The sequence below is a fragment of the Teleopsis dalmanni genome, chromosome 1 (genome assembly GCF_002237135.1).
Source record: "Teleopsis dalmanni isolate 2A chromosome 1, ASM223713v2, whole genome shotgun sequence".
Taxonomy (NCBI): Eukaryota; Metazoa; Arthropoda; class Insecta; order Diptera; family Diopsidae; genus Teleopsis; species Teleopsis dalmanni.
The window spans coordinates 187,423,100-187,443,962 of record NC_051846.1 but is presented as its reverse complement, the minus strand read 5'-3'; the positions used below and the strand labels follow the sequence as shown (position 1 = coordinate 187,443,962).

At 30.4% G+C, this 20,863-nt stretch overlaps 1 protein-coding gene across 1 annotated transcript in view; it reads left to right on the top strand.

The window, feature by feature from the left end:
- Window positions 1-19,573, top strand: part of LOC119666904 (glutamate receptor-interacting protein 1-like) — a 36,462-nt gene extending 16,889 nt beyond the window's left edge. Inside the window, exon 8 of the mRNA XM_038076183.1 lies at window positions 19,482-19,573. Within this exon, the coding sequence (XP_037932111.1) occupies window positions 19,482-19,573 (92 nt within the window). The remainder of the gene's footprint in view (window positions 1-19,481) is intronic.
- The last annotated feature ends 1,290 nt before the right edge of the window (window positions 19,574-20,863 follow it).

Here is a 20,863-nt window from a genome sequence, read left to right as displayed (position 1 = left end):
AACCTATAATCTTACATTTTGTAGCGTTTAATTGATTGTAAATTATTTTCTTTATGTATCTAAAAGAAATATAATATAAAACTGTCACGATCATGAGAAAAATAGTGCAGAAATGTAGATTTCAAACATTTAAAATGTGTCATTCCCTGGGCGACTAATTAAGCTCGATCAGATCAGAGCAGAAGAAGCCAATTCAGCTGAAAGAGCAGCAGCAGTAATGAAGCAAATCATGTTCGCTTGTCTGTTAAAATTAAACTGGACGACTGACTGACTGTCTCATCACTGTTCCAATACTCCATAAAATTAACTTGATTGTGGTCGCAATTCTACATAAAATGTCTTAAACATGTTGCCAATGGCACAACATGCATAATGAGTATGTCGACCAGATCTTTGTGGGCTTAATTGGGTTTAAAAATTTAATTCGTATAAAATCTATGTTATGGGAAGTTGTAGTGATTTAAAAACAAACATTTAATATAAAACTACTGGTAATTGCTGTTTTCTGATATTACAGTAAGGACTGGATGTTGGATAATTATTGGTTTAAAACCATACAAATTGTATATATAATAATTAAGAATTATATAGTAGTGTATATGGTGTATGATCTCAGTGATTTTTATAGCTACTTTGAAGTACTTATTATGTTAATTGTGACTTTTTTCTAAACAAATACGTAATATGAATGTAAAATTGCATTTTAATGTTTTGCACAAATGTAAGCGACACTTACAAATGCGATTTAAAACCTAATAAATTAGCAATAAAGAACTCAACATGCAGTCGGAAAAACAGAAATTAATTTTATCAACAAGTACACTTTAAAACCATTAACAGACACTTTAAGGCTATATCGCATTAAAAAAAGTGTGAATGATCAGAACTGCTCCCTTCGAAAGTAAACCGAGAAGAAATTGTTGCATGCACCATGAATTGCGTGTGCAGCAACAATTTTTGCATAAATGACGGCATCTTTGCATATAAAATGTTTGCCAAAGATAATTTCTGGAAGGTTTAACATTATATTGAGGGTAGTTATCTTGAATTATGTCAGTTCAACAACTTTATAGATTCAAGTTATGGTCGATAGAATCTAAAAACTGAAAGAATAAAAAATTACTTTCATAATTATCATTCCACGGGAATTTATTTACGAAAAATAAGTATTATAAATAAATAAGTTTTAGTACTTAAGCAAACATTAGTACAAGTGTTATGGCTTTAAATTAGTTACTCACTACCATTACTATCTGCTGGCTAACATACAAGAGACTTAAGCAACAAACGTGATGGCATACACTATTTATGTATAATACACATACCTATTATGTGGAGAATGGAATAGTAGTAAAATTGATTGAGAAACCCTGTAGAAGATTATAAATAAAAATATAATAAAATTAAATCATTAAACAAGAAATAAAATAAAAGTTCGTTTTGGTGCTAATTAAATATAAAGCAACTCCAAGAACAAGGATTTCAGTTTCACACCAGACCTATTCTTTTGTACAACTGCTTATTTTAAAAATATCATATAAACCAACAATACTGCTAGCTTATATACCATAGTCCAACTACTTTGAAACCGCTTAACAATAAGCAGCTCAAATCGCATGATTGCCAAGACAAAAAATTCGTCTATTGTGAATGATTTTTGAAAGTACGTACAAAATTTCCAGTTACTCATGGAATTGTTTATTATTCGTATTTCGTAGATGTTATTTTTCCTATTTATTATTTTAGTGTTAAAAACTTTAAATTTACGTGTTTTGTAAATATGTATTTGCATATACCATATAAACCTATTAGGTGTCAAACCAAAAATATTCGGTTTTTCCAGAGTTGCCAACGAAGGTAGTGCTTATTTTATGTTGTTCTTTTGCGACATTCTTAGAAAAGAATAGACATATTATTGAAATTCAAATACAAAACATGGTCCATAAATAATTATAAGTAAAAGAAAGTTGGATCTCACCTTCATTTGTTCATAACAAGCCATAATTTTCTAAATGAAACTATCAATTTCATGATATAATATATTGTTTTACACAATAAGAACCCATATAGAACGCAATCCGATCTCCTGCTCTACCCAATCTCAGGCTATAATCTAATCCCATTGTATTGACAAATATAAGATTTTTATTTATATAAATTTATACAATTTAAATCCATATTTTAACCGGATAAATTATATTGATAAAAATTTCTTGTAAATATGCTGAGAAATTAAAAATCGGTCATCTTGCCTATGCTTCTGTGTACCGTAGAAGCATGAACTCTATCACAGGATGAAGAAGCTACACTAGGACTTTTCGGAAGAAAAGTTTTCGTAAGATCTTTGGTCTTCTAAGAATTCGCAATGACTACCGCTTCCTAATAAATCATGACCTATATGAGCTTTATCATGACATGTATATAATTCAGCGAATAAATATTCAACGGTTTCGGTAGTTTGTTCAAGACGTGAAAATGGATGACGATGTTCCAACGATAAATGTGTTTGACGTGTCAGTTGGATAAGGCGTAGAGGTAGACTGTATCTCAAATTGGAGAAGGCGCGCACCTGAAGGGGAGTGCTGCCTCAGGCTAAAACCCAGTAAGTAAGATTTTTTATGTAAATAAGTAATTCAAGATGTTTTCCAATTAGAATTTCTACTTTGTCGCAATTAGCTTGAATACTAGTTATACAGACTTACAAATCGACATCCAAATTCCGCATAGATATAAAAAAAAATTTTTTTTATATCTTTGTCAATCTTTTTTTATAATAGATAAAAATTAATTAATTTCAAAAACATGTATACAGATTATGTAATTATAGAACAGATATATAAGACAACATCGAATCATCTCGTTATGCTATTAAAAACATATATTTATTTTTGTACGACTTCTGGTGACTTATTTATTTATTTAAAAATATCTCTTCCATACTTCATGTGAATTATTTAAATTAGGATTGGTGAAAAATAATTGGCACTTAAATACCTTCAATAGACTGCTACTTCCTTATCAGTTGGACACGCAATAAATACAGTTTTAGTTCAATTGTGAAGTGTCTAACTAGCTTGGCCAATTTATCTAACAATAGCAGCCAAAAGGGTCTGATTGTCCATTTATCCCATTGGTTTATAATTATTACGAATTTTAGTATGGTTGTGATCTTTTCTATACTCTTCAAGTCCAATTAAACCCAAAATAAACTCCAGAGCAGAAAAATAATAAAAGTGTTTTACAAGGACCGGGGAAGTAATCAATATGCTCTTTAATGACCGGCATTAAAATCTCTCTATAAAATATCTTTCGTTAAAGAAAGAAAAACAGTATTTTACGAACAGGTATTGCCAAATCTGATATTAAATATATATTCCATTGACCGATAGTAATATCTTTCCAAAATATCGATAAGAGATCGGTGGCTCTAAGGATGGTTAAAAAATTTTTCTCTAGATTGTAGCATTCGATCAAATCAAAATGTTTAATGTTAATTTATGTCTTTAACAATATCGGAAATGCACATAACACATGTTCTAAAATTTCCCTTATTTTAACGTGTGTAATACAATCACTTAAAACTTAATTTGTAAATATTTACTGTGTTAACTCTGTATTTTATTGACTATTGAATTTTTATTAGACATAAATGTATTTAAATTTATTAATAAAATTAATAAACCTTATGCTGAATATAAATCAAAATTATTACATATAATTTATGCAACACTTGACAGATAAAAATATTTTCATTTCGTCATAAATATTAAATATCTTATTAAATATCTGTTCAATTTTTCACAATTCTGCTTACTGCAATATTTCATCGAACTTATCAGTTTCTTCTATTTAGCTTATGGCACCTTAAATATAACAACGATATCAATTTTATTATATTTTTATCACTTTAAGAACACAATTTCAATTAAATATTCGCCTATGTCAAGAAGCGGAATTGGCTATATTTTGCCACATTTACAAGTTCTTAATGGGCTATCATAGCATGTCTTCAATTTTATGACCCTCGATTCGATATTTCAAACTCGGTCTTCTGTCGTAGTTGCATTTTTATCTGCTGATTGGCTTTGGTATTATCAGTTTTATGGTAAATATTTTATGCGCTGAGTGGGTAAGGATTGCATTAAAATAATGCATTTAATGCCATAATTTAGCATTAAGTGTCATTGGCTGATAACACCTATTTGTGGTTATACTTTACGGCTCGTTATGGTTTGGTCATTCTGAAATGTTTAAAAGAAGCCAGAAATGAGAGCAGAAATTAAGTAATTCAAGGCAGTGTAACAGGTAATGCAAATTTTTTATATATTAATTCACAAAAATTTGCATTAATACCTGTGTGAGTGAGAAAGTAAAAAAGACATACTTGAGATATTTTCTCAAGTAGTAGAAATATTCTTTAAAAATTCTCAATATAAATAATGATAAAATCTAGATAAAACTGGTTAAAGATTGTATAATTAAAAAGTGAAATCTCAACGAAAATGTATAAATTATAAACAATTAATATTCATTCTTTTCAACTCTCAAAATTTATTTTATAATTAATATAAATATATTATTAGTATAATAATAGTACACATAAAATATACTAGTGCTATATTTTATAATATAATAATATATAAATATATTTATATATATATTTAAAACTTACTAATATAAATACTGTTTGCATACAAAATACATTTTATATTGTATATTCTGCAGAGCTTGGCTAAGTTCTATACTTTCTACTGAACATTTAAGACAGGAGTCTGAATATATACATATATTTATATATTTAAAACTTACTAATATAAATACTGTTTGCATACAAAATACATCTTATACTATATGTACTGCAGAGCTGGGCTGAGTTCTATATTTTCTACTGAACATTTCAGGCAGGAGTGAGTAACACACATTTTTAAAAAAATATTATACAATATATTATATTAAAATATCAAACAATAGGTAAATAAAAACAACAAATATATTCACAATGCCAATTTTAAAATAATAATTTGTTTAGAAAAAATTATTTTAATAATTTTTATTGAGAAGTTTCGGGCAGTAGTGATTTGTAACAAAAAATTTTATTATTTTTAATTCATTGATTATCAGTGGTCTTGGCAATAATTCTTTTATTTAATTACTTGTAAATAATTTTTTTGAGATTTTAAGTATCAGGAATCGAACTCGTGTCCTGCCAAATTTGAAGCTCAGAGTCAACGCTCCTTAACGAATTGACCTAAAACCGTACTTGACTTTTATGGTCGTACACTTTTCTGTGGTTTTGTTAATTGGCTGTAAAAGTTTTAATATATTTACTTGTTGTATTTATATTACAACGAAATCATAAACAAACTGTAGAATATATTAATTAATTATATTTTTATTTTTATTATATTTCAATACTATTCTGTTTTAATAATTTTTTTTATTTTAATATTAATTTTTAATTTTAATAAAACATTAATAATTATTTTTTAATTTATCATTTTTGGTATTTTTTTTTTTGTTGTTGACAATAATCTTAATAATGTAATAAAAATCACACACTTAATAAATAAATTAAATTAATTTTTTATAATTACGAAACAGTCGCTATAATCTGATGAATTAAAATGATAAAAAACTGTACTTGAGATTATTTAAATTTTTTTATTGAATTATGATAATAGTAATAAAGTCACTTTTTTGAATTAGAAATAATAAGTGTTTCAGTTTCAACATTAAAGTATAATACCTATATATATATAGCAACAATAAGCATATATCAAAAAAAAGTATTTAATTCAATTTAGACTACTTCTGTTTCTAGTTAGTTTATGACTTCAAAATAAATTTCTTGATATATTAAAATTTACGTTTTCTAAATTAAATATTTGCTAATTAGCCTTTTAAGCGAGATTCTCCACATAAAAATTTATTTTCGACCTGAAAACTAAAAAAAAATTAAAATTTTAAATTTTTTCTATTTTTGACTAAAATTAAAAAAGTATTGTGTGTGGGAATAATTTATATTTATTCATGCAAAGTATTAAGCTTAGATTAATTAGTTAATGACAATGATCAGCATTATACATCGTGCTTGTCTCAGATATCCACACTTATCTTATTCAGTATTTTTTCTTTGACAATGAATTTGAATAGTTAGTTTAGCTTTAATATATTTGATAGTATTTTGATAGGAATATTTATAGATAGAATGAAAGAAAAAAATAAATAATGTGTTAAAGAGCTCTCAAAAGTTCTGTAATACAGCTCACTTACATCAGAAAAGATCACACAACCTAGACTTGAGCATGTAGAATCTCTAATTTTTTTTTTTTTTTTGAAATCCATTTATTTATTACAATCTGTCAGGAATGAATGACAATAAGTAATATATATAAATTTAAATCGTAATAATGGTTATTACGATATAAAAAGAAAGGCACGTATGGACTATGCCCAGTGACATATCCATATATACATATTTAAAATAAAAGTGTATTGTCTACATATACATATTTAAAATGTCTCGCGATGTTTTTCTTCTCAGCCTTGTAAAGGTATTGGAAGGGGACATCAGTTGAGTAACCAGAGGGTTAGGGTGCATATATAAGCGTTGAGCGTAATTCTTTAAAATACTTGCTATTTCTTCCTTGATTGTTCGAACATGTAATTGTTTATGTAGCTGTTCATTCGTTATATACCAAGGTGCGTTTGTGATCATTCGTAGTGTTTTAGATTGGAAGCGCTGTATAATTGCCAGGTTTGAGTCTGCTGCAGTACCCCATAATTGGGCCCCATAACTCCATATAGGTTTAAGTACAGATTTGTATATAAGCAGCTTATTGTCGAGTGACAGTTTGGAATTTCGGCTGAGGAACCAAAATAAGTTTCGTAATTTAAGACCCAAGGCTTTACGCTTTTTGAATATGTGCGATTTCCAGGTTAGCTTACTATCCAGATGTATGCCCAAGTATTTTGTTTCTACAGCTTGTGGTAATTGAGTATTGTTTATTAAGACCGGCGGGCACGTAGAACGTTTTGTAGTGAATGTTACCTGGACAGATTTTGATTCATTCGGTTTAATACGCCAGTTTATCATCCAGAGAGCAACATTATCAAGGCAGGTTTGAAGTTTGGTGGAAGCACGGATTGGGTCACTGTCAACTGATAAAATAGCTGTGTCGTCTGCAAATGTACCGATAACACTCTCATCGGTAAGGGGAAGATCCGCAGTAAATAAAAGATAAAGCATTGGTCCCATTATGCTACCTTGAGGTACTCCTGCTTCTATATCATGAAGTACTGTAGTTTCGTTTCCATGCTTAAAGAAAAAGTGCCTAGCCGAGAGGTATGATTTTATAAATATGAAAAAATTTAGAGGTAGATACAGTTTTAGTTTGAACAGGAGGCCCTCATGCCATACTCGATCAAAAGCTTGTGAAATATCTATAAATGCCGCAGTGCAATATTTTTTACCATCTATCGCACTATGGATATGTCTGACAAGTCTATGAATTTGTTCTATTGTGCTATGTTTTTGGCGAAAGCCGAATTGATGGTCAGGTATGAGTCTGTTTTGTTGGATAAACGGAGTAAGGCGCTTTAGAAACAGGATTTCCATAACTTTTGACAGGATCGGAAGTAGACTTATTGGCCGATATGATTTGACGTCTTCTGGGCTTTTCCCTGGTTTCGGTATCATGGAGATTTGTGCTATCTTCCACTGTGGCGGAATAAACCCCCTTATTATCACAGCGTTAAATAGATGAGTGAGAAATACAAATCCTTTCGGTGGGAGCTGCTGCAAGGCCATGCCTGTGATTAAATCGTATCCTGGAGCTTTTTTTACTTTTAACTTTGTTATTACATCTCTAACTTCATTAATAGTATATCTTTTAATTGGAAGTTCCAATTGATAAGGCTCTTGTAGAAAATTAATCCTTTGATTCATGACATCAGGCATATTTTGGTTATCATTTGATTTAAAGACCTGGTCCAAATGTAACGCAAATGTTTCTGCTTTTTCAATATCGCTTTTTGCCCATGAGTTGTCGATTTTGCGTATAGGTGGTTGATAGACAATCGGTCTGTTGTTCTTTTTTATGGCTTTCCAAAGGGAATATTTTGTATCACATGAAGCACTTAGGTTTTGAAGGTATAGCGACGTGCGATTATTGTTATACTTTAAAAGAAGGGCTTTAACGAGTTTACACAGTTTGTTTAAGCGAGTTTTATCCGCAGGGAATCTCGACTGTTGCCAATGTTTTCTCATCCTACGCTTTTCTTTAATCAGGTATCTAATGTTAAATGGATAATCTTGCTTAACACTTTTAGAAATTGGTGGAGTTGATTCCCATGCAGACATTTGGACACAAGAGTTGAAATGCTCTACTGCTTCAGTTACGTCAGATTCAGTTTTTAACCTGACTTCGGTATTTAGACCAATTGAAATTAGTTGACGGTAACTATTCCAGTCAGTGTTTTTGTTATGAAGAATACATTTTTCCATAATTTCACAGCAGTCATTGAGAGTGATTATTATTGGCGAGTGGTCAGATGACAAGTCGAAATTGGACTTACAGGTAGTTGTTTCGATACATACCCCCTTTGATACCGCAAAATCAATTAAGTCAGGTATTTTTCTTCTATCCGTTGGCCAATATGTGGGTTCACCTGTTGAGATTGTGTGGAGGTTGAGTACATTTATTGCTTCGAAGAGTTGACGTCCTTTTGGAGATATTAGGCGGGAACCCCATTTTAAGTGTTTAGCATTAAAATCTCCGCCTACTAGGAACCTAGATCCAAGCAGCTGAAAAAATGATATGTACATATCTTTCGTGATACTGTGGCGCGATGGGCTGTAGAGTGATGAGAAAGTCATGTCGCCTTCTTTAGTTTGTACTACAATGTTTGTTGCCTGGATTTCATTCTTGCAATATGGTTTTGCTTCATAATGTTTTATCGAGTTCCTTATGAGGACCGCAGAGCCACCATTTCCTTTACCACTGGGATGCATTGTGTGATAAAGTTCGTAGTTTGGAATTTTAAAGAAACTACGCGTCGTGAAATGGGTTTCTGATACTAGCATTATGTCGACCTGGTTTAATTTTAAAAATGCTTTTATTTCGATAGCATGTTTTGATAGACCATTAGCGTTCCATATGACTACTACTAAATCAAGAATTTTGTTTAGTCGTCAAGTTGATCAGTAAATTTGTCATTACTACGATTTGTTGCATCATTTGCTTCAACAGTGATGTCATCTCACGGAATTCTTCCACAAAATTATTTGGATTTGGTGAAAGCTTCTCCTCTGTTTCGCTATTGGTGTCTGACTTCACTATTTGTGCGAATGTTTCAGGTGAATGAGAAGTCGTGATGTGTTTTTTGTTTAGCGAAGGAAGAGGATTTTCTTGAATTTGTACTTCCGGCGCCCTAGGTCTTAGTTGGGGATACATTTTTTTTTGCAGGTTTTTGTATATTTGACATCCTTTGTAGTTGGCCGGATGATTTCCTTCACATAGAACACATTTGACATCATTGGATCTGCTTTTCCTGTCGCAATTTACAGAAGCATGATTTCCAGCGCACTTGATGCATTTAGGTTTGCGGTGACAGTATCCTTTTGTGTGCCCATACTGTTGGCAGTTTGCACATTGAGGGATTTCCCGTTTCGGGTGAGGTGGTTCAAATGTAACTGTAGTATACAAGAGTTTCTTAACCAAATAAATATCCTTATTGTTTAGGTTTGGTGCAAGTTCAATAATAAACATGGGGAGAGGTTCACCTGACCCTCTACGTTTAATGTTCCAAACGTTTACAGCCGTATGTTCATGCTCCAGAAGTGCATTTTTGATTTCATCAATATCGGTTGAATGATGCAGATTTTTCAATATAACCCTAAAGCTTCTCTCTGTTTTTGGTTTGTAAGTGTAGAATTCAGTGTTTTTTAACTCCAACTGCTTTACAATGTTTACGTAAGAGTCAGATGTAGAAGGTTGAACTCTTACTTGACTTGGATTTAGCACTTTTAAGTCGAATTGATTTGCCGCATGTTCGTTTAACACATCTATTAGAGCCTTGATGCAATGTACCTTATCAATAAATATAGGTGGAGGTTTCATTAATTTTGGAACCGTATCATTATTTTTTAACGATTCTTCAGTTTCTTCAGAGTCATCTTCCTGGAGATCTGCGTATCGGTTTGGTTTGACGGGTTCATTTAGCCAGTATGAGTCTAGCTTGGTTTGTTTTTGGCTTACTTGATGATTTTTACTTGGACTATCGCGTTGACGTTTACGGTTATTAACTACTGTCCAAGTGTCGTTAACAGAGGTTTCGTTTCTGGTGGCTGCAGCTTGATTCGATCCTTTGTTTTGGAGGAGGTTATTTTTTTCTTCATTATACAATTTTTGAAGCTGTTGTTGAAGTAGTTGAATTTGTTGTTGTATATTTTTCACCTGAACTGATTTAGCCTTTTTCTCTTTTAGATGACCCGAAGTCGCATTGCTTGACGCCTGCCGCGTGTTCATATTAGTTTCTTTGCGTGTATTGGATAGTATTGTTTCGTGTTGATTTGGTGAACTAAGTTTTATATTATCGTTTTTATTATTTATTAATTTAATTTTGTTAGCGATGGCGATTTCACTAGCTATTTTTGTTATGCTTGATTCGATTTTTGAATTTTCTAAAAGTTTGTTTGGGGAATGATTTATTATTTTAGAGTCATCAGTGTTTAGTGTTATATAGCCATTTAGGCCATTTTCACTAATTAGAGAGTGCCGACGTACAACTTTTTCGTAATCGCTCATACAATAAATTTACAATATTTTTACAGTAAGTTTATTTAATTTTATTTTAATTATTTAAAAATTTAAATTTATAAATAAGTAAATTTATTTATTTTTATTTATTTATTTTTATTTATTTTTATATAAGTTTGTTTTATTTTACTTTTAGTAAAATAATTGAAAAAATATAAATATGTAATATATGTTTATGTATTTAAATTTAATTCTTGAAAGTTACACTGTGGCAACACTACAAATATAATTTCTTACTTTCGATCATATGCTGTCTCTATCAGCTGTTTGAGCAAAACTTAATTTTGATTTTTTTGTGTTGGTTTTGTTATTTCTTTGCAAACTTAAAATTTAATTTGATTAACAAAAATTTTTTATATTACAGAAAAACTGATTAACACCGTCCACTGGCACTGTTTTTTCACAGATTCCTTTATTTAAGGTCTATTGTTCAAATTATCATAACTTTGAAATTTAAATTTAACTATTTCTAATCAAAAAAGACAAAAGTTACGGAGTGAACACTTTTTGCGCGCGCTTTCTGTAATTTATTTTCATGTAGAATCTCTAATGCTATTAAGAATTTTTACTCTATTCATTAGTACCGTTTTAAATAGAAACAAGCCAAACATATAATACATTTCTTTTTATACCTGGACAGAACTACATTTCTTTAAGTCTTGGAACTACCACGAAAGAAAGGTGTCAGCTGTTAAAATCAATTTATTCACACCAGGTGACATAGGTCTAACCTATTAAAAGTTACTGCTGCAATAATTAATACGTTGATGAAATATAAATAATATATATAAACCATTTATGGTATCTGAAGAGGCAATAGATAGACTGACTTTTAAGTCTTGCGTCTAAAAATGAAAACCCAGTCGATAATCAGTAAAAATAGTTTCATGGTCTTTCGAAGTATTCTCTATGAAGATCAATACATTTTTACATTCGATTGAACCAAATTTTTGAAACAGTTTTGCCACTCTGAAGTTGTTTTCTCCAAACCAGAGTTTTGAATGTATGAACGGTTTGTTTAGGTGTAGAAAAACGGGCGCTACCCATATTTTTCTTTATGTTTGGGAACAAGATAAAGTTACTAATTCGGGTCTGATATATGGATCCATTGGTTCTGCAACGTAGTTGTTAAACAACTTTTACATAGAATGAATTCTAAGAACACATTTAAATTATGTTTCAGCTTAAAAAAAAATAATGATATGTAATATATATGTATTATATTTCATATATTCACCTCAATATAATATTCAAACACTGTTTACTATGAAGTTATACGTTTAAGTACAGTTTCTTACAAATATCGTTTTTATTATCATTTAGAGGGAGGTAGAAGGTGATGATCTCTATTATTCAAGGACTTGAACTAATTCTCCGAGTTCAACTTCTATTATAGAGTGTAGTATTGAACCTACATTGTAGAGTTTAATTTCTTTATCCAATATAAAATGCTCACCTAGATATATTATATGGTTATATATCAGTTTTGAAAAAATTCGCAGCATACCTATATTTTAAGGTGTCATTGGCTTCCCTACAAAACCTACAAGTTCCGTTAGAGAAAATTTCTAGTTTTGTGTGATGATAGTTTAACCTACAGACTTAACCTGGCAGCATTCCTGCAATGAATAATGGAAATTATTTTTACTCTATTTTATCTCTTTATACAATTTAGATTGTGATAGCCCTGGTAGATTATCACAGTTATAGCTTCTGTTTGTTTCACTTTCAATGCTTCGAAATTTAACCAGCTGGGCGCCCTATAAAAATGTTGCCTTCTACTCTAGTTATGGCGTATGTATGCATATTATTTTATAAAAGTCGGATACAAAAGAACTACGAAGACTACAAACTCTGAATCAATTTTCAATCCATTCAAGAGAATTTAATAATTGAGTTGCAACACCGACAATCGACAATTCCAGTCAGTTTCATGGAGTACAGCCACTTTTTTCACATACTAATGCGTGTACTCACACTAACTGAAAGGAAAGTCGCAGAAATGCTTAAGAGTAATTAAGTATCGCATTACAATTACAATTGGCATTGTTGCGGATATGTTTTCACAGCAGTTCCTTCGCACTTTTAATGGGAACGCTGTTGTAGTGAAGGCATATGCCTCTTCCTTTACCATAACAAATATGTTCAAGTACCAATTGCACACGCCAATAATTGGCAAAATGGGAACAAAGCAAGCCGATATTGCGCTATTATTCAGAAAGAGAGTACTAGGGATGTGCGTATGTCCTTAAGGCCATTGTTTCGTTATTTGCATTGTTTCTTTCATTTCTTTTGTTAGTTCAACGAAAACAAAAAAGGAGCAAATACAAATTTTGGCTTATCGGGCTTGTTAATCAATTTTACATCAGCTTCGTTGACTTTTCTGAATGAATCTTGCTGCAGTGCCTTAAGTGAACAATGGCAGTATTTCTGTCTGTCCACCAATGCGTCGTTAGTTTTTGCTAGTATTTCATGTATACAATAGACCGGCAGAGCAGAGTCCTTAAGTGTAGCATATTCAGTTGTTAAGTTTCTCTTAGGAATACTTGTGTATTCCATGCAACAGAAATGACATATGCGTAGGTTTATGTTTTTGGATTGGTGTTATACCAACACCGAAGCTGGTATTGTTTGACTTGGCTTGTTGTTTCATTTTATCTTGAATGGAGTGTGTTGCACTGGTTCAAATATTTCAACCCTAGTGCGTCTCATAAGTGCTACTCGATTTTTGTGACTATATTTTAATTGTATTTCTTTGAGTTGTTGTTGCTTTGTGTAAGTAGTCGAATGTTATCAAGATTATGATTGGTTTTACGTTTCCATCAAAATTATGTCAAATATGTTTTATGAGATTTGACACGTGATTAGATCGTTTGTGACATAATGTATGTGGATAAGCTGTGAAGACGGCTGAAAATGTTCAAATTAAATAGCTGTTGACACCTTTTCTCATACGGATTAATAGTTTCTTAAGGGCAAAAAATTTAATTTCCAAACTATTGCAAAAATACATAACTTTAAAGAAGAACTTTTTCAATATATAAAAAATGTTTAAAAAAACAAATTGTTAATAGTTATAATCTAAACAAACATTAGTATTAAAATGTAACTAATCGCTTTATTTAACAAAGTCTAAGTTGCACAGAAAACAATATTTATAATACGATTTCGAAACGCTAAAAATATGATAGCACTAAAATGCCATTTTATAGCATTTTTTCAAAAATAATTTTGAAACAACGATTTTGTTCGCATAAACCAATGAGAGAAATATTATTTATAAGTTAATTTCAATTAATTTATTTACGGTCTTGTCATTTGCTGTTGTTGTTATACGAAGAAGAAATCCACGATAGAAATCTGACACCACAACTTTATATTATAAGCCCTGTGGTATTTGGTGTCATATTTGATCCTAAGATTAGCCACTAATCATAAGAATGAATACATTTATCTTTTCGATAGCAATTAGGAAATATTAGTTTTATGGCCACCGTTATTGATTTCTTCAATGCAGATTTTATTACAAATCAAAGACATGCTGGTTCAATATAAGGAAGTTTAATAATATACAATTCAGTTGCGAGAATTTAAAAACTCAATTTAATAGGTTATAATTTGGTTCTCATTTGATAAATATATTTCTCTGACCATATAGAATTACTAAAAAAATGTGAACTCACGCTTGAGCCTCACAATCCTGTATCTTCTATGAAGTTTATATGATGATGAAATATATTACTCAATATATAATTCTTATGTCTTCAGAGAAGAAACGTAGACAAACTTATTCATGGCATATTTTGTATGTTTTCTATAAAATTAACAATCATTAAACATTTTAAATTGAGGTTCAATGTGATAGTTTCGTGATCAGACATTTCCCCAAATCCCTTTGTTATCAGGGTGCTCGACGTCCGTTAAAATTTTTAGAAATTTCTTAATACAGTATATTCTTTATAGGAATATTTTTATAATTTTTAAATTTAATTTGATTTTAAAATCAGTTATGACGGCAGTGACCATTTTACTTAATAGAAACTATTGTATTTAATAGAGGCTTGACTCACATAACCTACTACCATTCCATTTATTTCTAAAAATAGTTCTCTTCCATTATCAAACTATCAGATATGGTACAAATATGGTACAAGTACTAATTTTCCAGAAAATATTTTCTTTTTATCATGTCATCGTTTTGGTGGATTTACTTTGGTTGATAAAACGCCAACAATACATATTAATACTATTTCGTTTTAGTTCACTACTTCAACCCTGGTTATGGTCCTGGTGTTTGCATGAGATTCTCACATAAAAACGAATTGGTGTTTTACAAACTAAAATATCAATTAAATAGAGTAATATAAAAATATAAATAAATGAAAAACTATTTGAAGCTATAATGTCTCCAATACGAATATCGAAAATATATGTTTAACATGATAACCCATAAACAAAGCCCTCAAACATAAAATTAGTTGTTGGAATGAAATTAATCGACAATAAATTCCACATCATTAATTTTTATTTGTTTATTTTTTCACTGTTTTTTTATTTAATATAATAAACTTTAGTGTTGTTGTTTTTTAAATGAATAAAAATGGTAACAACCACTGACAGCAAATTTTAAAAACAGGTATTTAAGTTTTCTATGGCTATGGGTGTTACTCTAGATGTCAACTAAAACCAATAAACATTACCAATTAGGCTAAAAATCGAGTTCAATATTTTACAATCAATATTTGTTTCATACAACAAATTTAATGTTGAAATATATCCAAACATAATTTAAAATTAATTTTTAATTAATAAAAAATACTTTTAAAAGAATTTCGAATGGCAAAAAAAATCTGTATTCTTTTTTACTATTTTTCAAAAAAAAAATATGGAATTAAATTTTTCACACTGTACACTCTTTGTTTTAGCACAAATAAGTCAACTCAGAATATATTTAAATCTGGATTGAGAGGTGTCTATAAATATCCTTGCGTCACGCAACTACTGCCAAAGAATTAAAAGAAACAAATGTTGACAAACGCATCTCCAAGTCAATTCCATTGACATTTGCCATACATCAATGAGCAGCGGACACATTCATCAAATCGCACTTCAACACGGCTCCAGTAGCTCGAGGCACAATTACAGATGCTTCTGTTGCTCATGTTCCAATCAGCCAACTATCTTTATTAATCGCCTTAGAGTAATTTGTAAATAGCCGCGTAATTATTTCAACTATTTGCAGTAAATTCCATTTTACACTCTACGATGGCTTAAGATCTTGCAATAAAATAAAAAACTTTAGTAAAAAATTATCACTAGACTTGAATGTATCTGAAAGTTGCTGCAGATTTACGGCTACTTTATTAATAAATTTATACTTCTGTGTCAGCAACATTTTTTCTTAATTTTCCTTTCCCAGTGGCTCGTAAATATTCATTGAGAAGATCACAAACGTAGGCACACAAAACTGCTTTGGAAAATGTATCTCGTTTTTTTCTTTCAGTCCTCGGAAATTGTCTGTGTAATAAGAAATGCCTGGCAGCATTTACAGTGCGTAATTAATTGGCATATAATTGCATTTGTTAAGTTGCATGTAATTGCGGATTATGTTTGGTTTACGAAAATTTTTTAAAATATTCAAAGTTATTTATATTTATCACAAAGTGGTCCCGAATCGAAAATACATAATAGAAAAATCTATTATTAAAATTAAGCCGCATAAAATAAGTATGCCCTTAAGTTAAATGTGCAACAAATTTTAGTATCAAGCCTAAAATATGGGTTGCATATTATTTCTACTAGAGAGTACGAAAATGATCTCTCTGTCTACGATCATACTCTTATGAAAGATATATATGATTTATTGTTCTGCTTTTTATACAGCATATATATCCCGAGCAAATATATCCAAAATAGTGGGAATAATCACGAGACATTGCTCGTTGGGAGGACATGCCGTGAGACTCAATATCAGGAATCAATATAGGATGAATCACCAATACACTTTCTGCTACAGTGTCCTGCTTTCGCAAGACATAGACTCTCCTACTTAGGGTCATACTTTTTCAATCCACTAAGAGAGCTAGATTCTATTTCCATAGTTCGTGTCAATGGCTTTGTGGCTAGTACCAAATGGTTATAGGGACAGTTGTCAAATTCTTTAGGGTATTACAATGGACCTCATGGGTTTGGCTTCAGACGGCCCCAATAACCTAACCTAACCCAACCTAACCTACACAGCATCTATACTATATCTTTAATTGAGATGCAACAAAATTCTTCTTCTGTTATGGACCAGAGTATACTGCATGATCTTTATACCAATATGTATGTATAAGTGTAGTACTTGAGATATCTCTATGTTCTATATTTGGGTTAGACTTTGTTTTTGTAGATATTCTTCACAGTGAAGTACTTTTTTTAAAGACGTTAATTAATACAAATTTATTACACGAATATTAGTGTAAATATGTTAAGTTTAAACTAGTGTACTTAGTGTTTCAACAATGAATATGAAATGACAAAGGTTTACTAAATAAATTTTTTCATTATTATTTTATAATAATTAATACATAAAGGATAGAGCCCTGAAATTATTTACGAAAACTGACAGGTGTATCAGCACCGCGTTATCGAATCTCAGAATGGTTACAGGCTCATCGGGAGAGGTATGCAGATATGCGGTCAGTTAATGCTTAGTCTGATGAAGGAATAAACAATAATCCAGTCAAAGCGTAGAGAGGGTTTATGAAGAAACTTCATAGTTAATAGAAAGTAAAAATGCTCAAGTGCACTGACTCTAGCCTAGCCTAGAACTAGCCTCAACGTAATAATAGTTTATTGACCAAATATTTTTAATAATATTTTTAATATTTTTTTAACGGGCTAATTGGTCAGTAGTTAAAAAATACACTTTCATAAAAAATTGTTATTGATTTAAAAAAAATTTTATTTAAAGAATAATCGACAATAATCTACAGTCATGATTAGGGTACTACATAATATTAATACAATGTGACATATTTTTAGTATATATCACAAAGAAACAATTATATTCTATAATTAAACATTAACATTAAAACATGAATCACATATAGAGTGTAAAAGAGTGTACTAGAATTACAAATAGAGTGTAAAAGAGTGTACTAGAATTTGGTTCAAGCTCTACAAATCTCTCAAAAACGTTCGACCACCAGATGGTGATAATTTGAGTATATTCGAACTGCTTCAATATCATAATAGTCACAGACTTTGAAGCACTAACGCACGGAAATGTTTTTATACAGAACTTGGAACTATTAAGTCTAATTTCAAAGACTTTGAAGTTTGAGTAAGCTTATAGACTGGAATTTGGCTCAATTACTATAAATTGAGCTGGAAATGTTCGAACACTATATAGAGTGTGTTTGAGTAATCTTGAGTGATGCAAATATCGCAATATAATTTCAAACATTAATAGGAATGTTTTATTATAAAACTTAAAACTATGGAATCTAGTTTTGAGTACTCTGATGTTTGTGTGAGCTTGTGAGATTACAACTTGATTCAAGCATTATAAAAATCTGAAAATGTTCGAATATCAAATGGAGTAATTTTGAGTTGACTCGAGCTGCTCGAATGTCCTAATTAAATATCCTAATTTTTTTATAGAACTTGAAAGTACTATTGTGAAATCGTTTTTAAACCGATATTACAACATTAAATTCGTAAATATTCAATACTGTGATTAATTCCTTATTACATTTCACGATGTTTTTAAGTATTTTATGATTGCCTTTTTGTGGTTTCCAAATATTTTCATTATACCTAATATACCTTATACCTTATACTGTATACCTAAAGACATATCCTATAGCATTAAATTGACTTATGTCTTAGAACAATAAAATTATTTTATGATTGTCATAAAGTTTATCTACTAATATTGTTTTGCTTTAAACACCTAATGACTTGTTTAAAGTGTTTCACGTCCAATTGACTGTGTTCGGGCCACTTTTTTTTCACATGTCCATTGACCACGCTTTAATTGACCAATAAATACAGCCTACGCCTTTATATCTGCGCTTAACAATCTCCAGGTTCGTAGTTTTATGCACGACTTAGTGATTTTTATGGAATTTCACATAAAAAAGTGATTTTTATTGTAAATACTGAGCACAAAATTAAACAATAATAATGTTGTAAAAAATTGTCTAAGCCATGCATAAATTAAATATAAAATTAAGCAATAGATTAAAATTTATCCAGCAGCTTTCGCATGTTTCATTTCTCATATTTATTTATTATTTTTTTTTTGTTTTTGTATTTGCTGCATATTTTTTCTTTTTGCCTTCACAGCAGCAGTTATTTGTAGATACTTTTTTTAAGATGTGGCTTGGCTAAGTGCAGATATTTAAAACACAATTTATTTGACAGTAAAATATTGTTACCTGCAGTTCGGAATTGAGATGAACTGGAATATTTAAAATCGACTTTAATCGTATCAAAACAAAAGCATACATTCAGTGCACTGTAGGGGTGCCCAAATTTATATGTAAACTAACATAAATTTCAGAAGATAAAACCAACTCATTTAGATCCCACGAAGATACAAGACAAAAGGTCTTTGAACGCTGCTAAAACAAAAAGAAGTATTGAATAATAAATGCTATAATTGAGCAGTTGCTAATAACGATGATGACGATATTGAACATCACTTCGATGATGATGAACTGTTCGACTTATTGAAAGAAAACAAAAGTGGAAGACGGTAAAATGATTTCGTCACTGTGCCAACGACATGTATGACAGAAGGAAGCTTATGAAATACAACAACAACCCAGAAGATATTTAAAGCAACCACCTAAAGGGCGTAACCAATAATTTTAACACCAACGTCATAGTGTGTTGAGTCGCCTATATTTGTTCCTGCATCGATCATTTTGAAATTATGGCCACTTAACCATGGCTTATCCCCATATTTTTCATTCAAGATAAATTAGGCTCAGCCTCGCAGGAACCTAAACGTCGTCAGCGGGAATGTGGCGTGTCAAAGACTTCAGTTTTGATTGCTGAAATCTTTAAGAGGGAAGAGTTGATGAAGCTACCTGAATTTTTAAATCAATATTTTCATATTGACGGATGAAGTTGATTTTTATAGAAGAGTATATGCTTATATTTTTTTAAAAGTTGGAAATATTTGAATAATTATTTAAAATTATTAATAACTTCTCATATTCCATATTGCATATTTTGTGTGTTGTAATTTGACATTTGAGGTTAAAAATAATGTTTCAAGCAGCTTCTGCTCATAATCTGACGATTAATTAATTACCAAACATGTAACATGATTGTTTCTTCACGGACTTAAGGTTAATAGGGTTAAGTTAGCCAAGCAATTTATTATGTTTTAAAACTTGGCTATTGGTGGGTGTATATTTTATTACTTAATTGATTTGTTTCTAATGAAATTAAGTAACAACGTTGGCTTCATCAATTTAAATGCTTTTTAAATAAATTATACTGGCATTAATTAATATTATAATTATTGTGTATAAACTCTATTTTATTATTGAATTACGTTATAATTTGTAGTTGTTAATCTTATTCAAACTATACAGTATCAGTTTGACAGTGTCTGTCTTTAATAAATCTATTATTAAATGATATCAGGGTGTTACAACCCATTATCGAAACTGAAGCATTAATTCTGTTCAGCAGCTTCTATCACACACAAGACTTATCTTGTCTCAGAGCTCATAGTTTTGCAAACCATTACCGACATTAAGACTAAAGCAAAATTCCTCTACTATACACACTGTCTCAGAGCTTACAGTCTCGTAATCTACTACCGATATTCGGACTGAAGTAACATTCCTCTTTAGAAGCAGCTATTATACATATGACGTTTTCTGTTTCGGAGATAATAGTCTAACAATTCATTACCGATATTCAGACTGAAGCAGCATTCCTCTTCTGTAGTTAATCAAAGCTAACTCGTATATACCCAAATATATTAAGTATATATTTTTTACGAATAGCTCCAGTATTATTTTATTATTCTG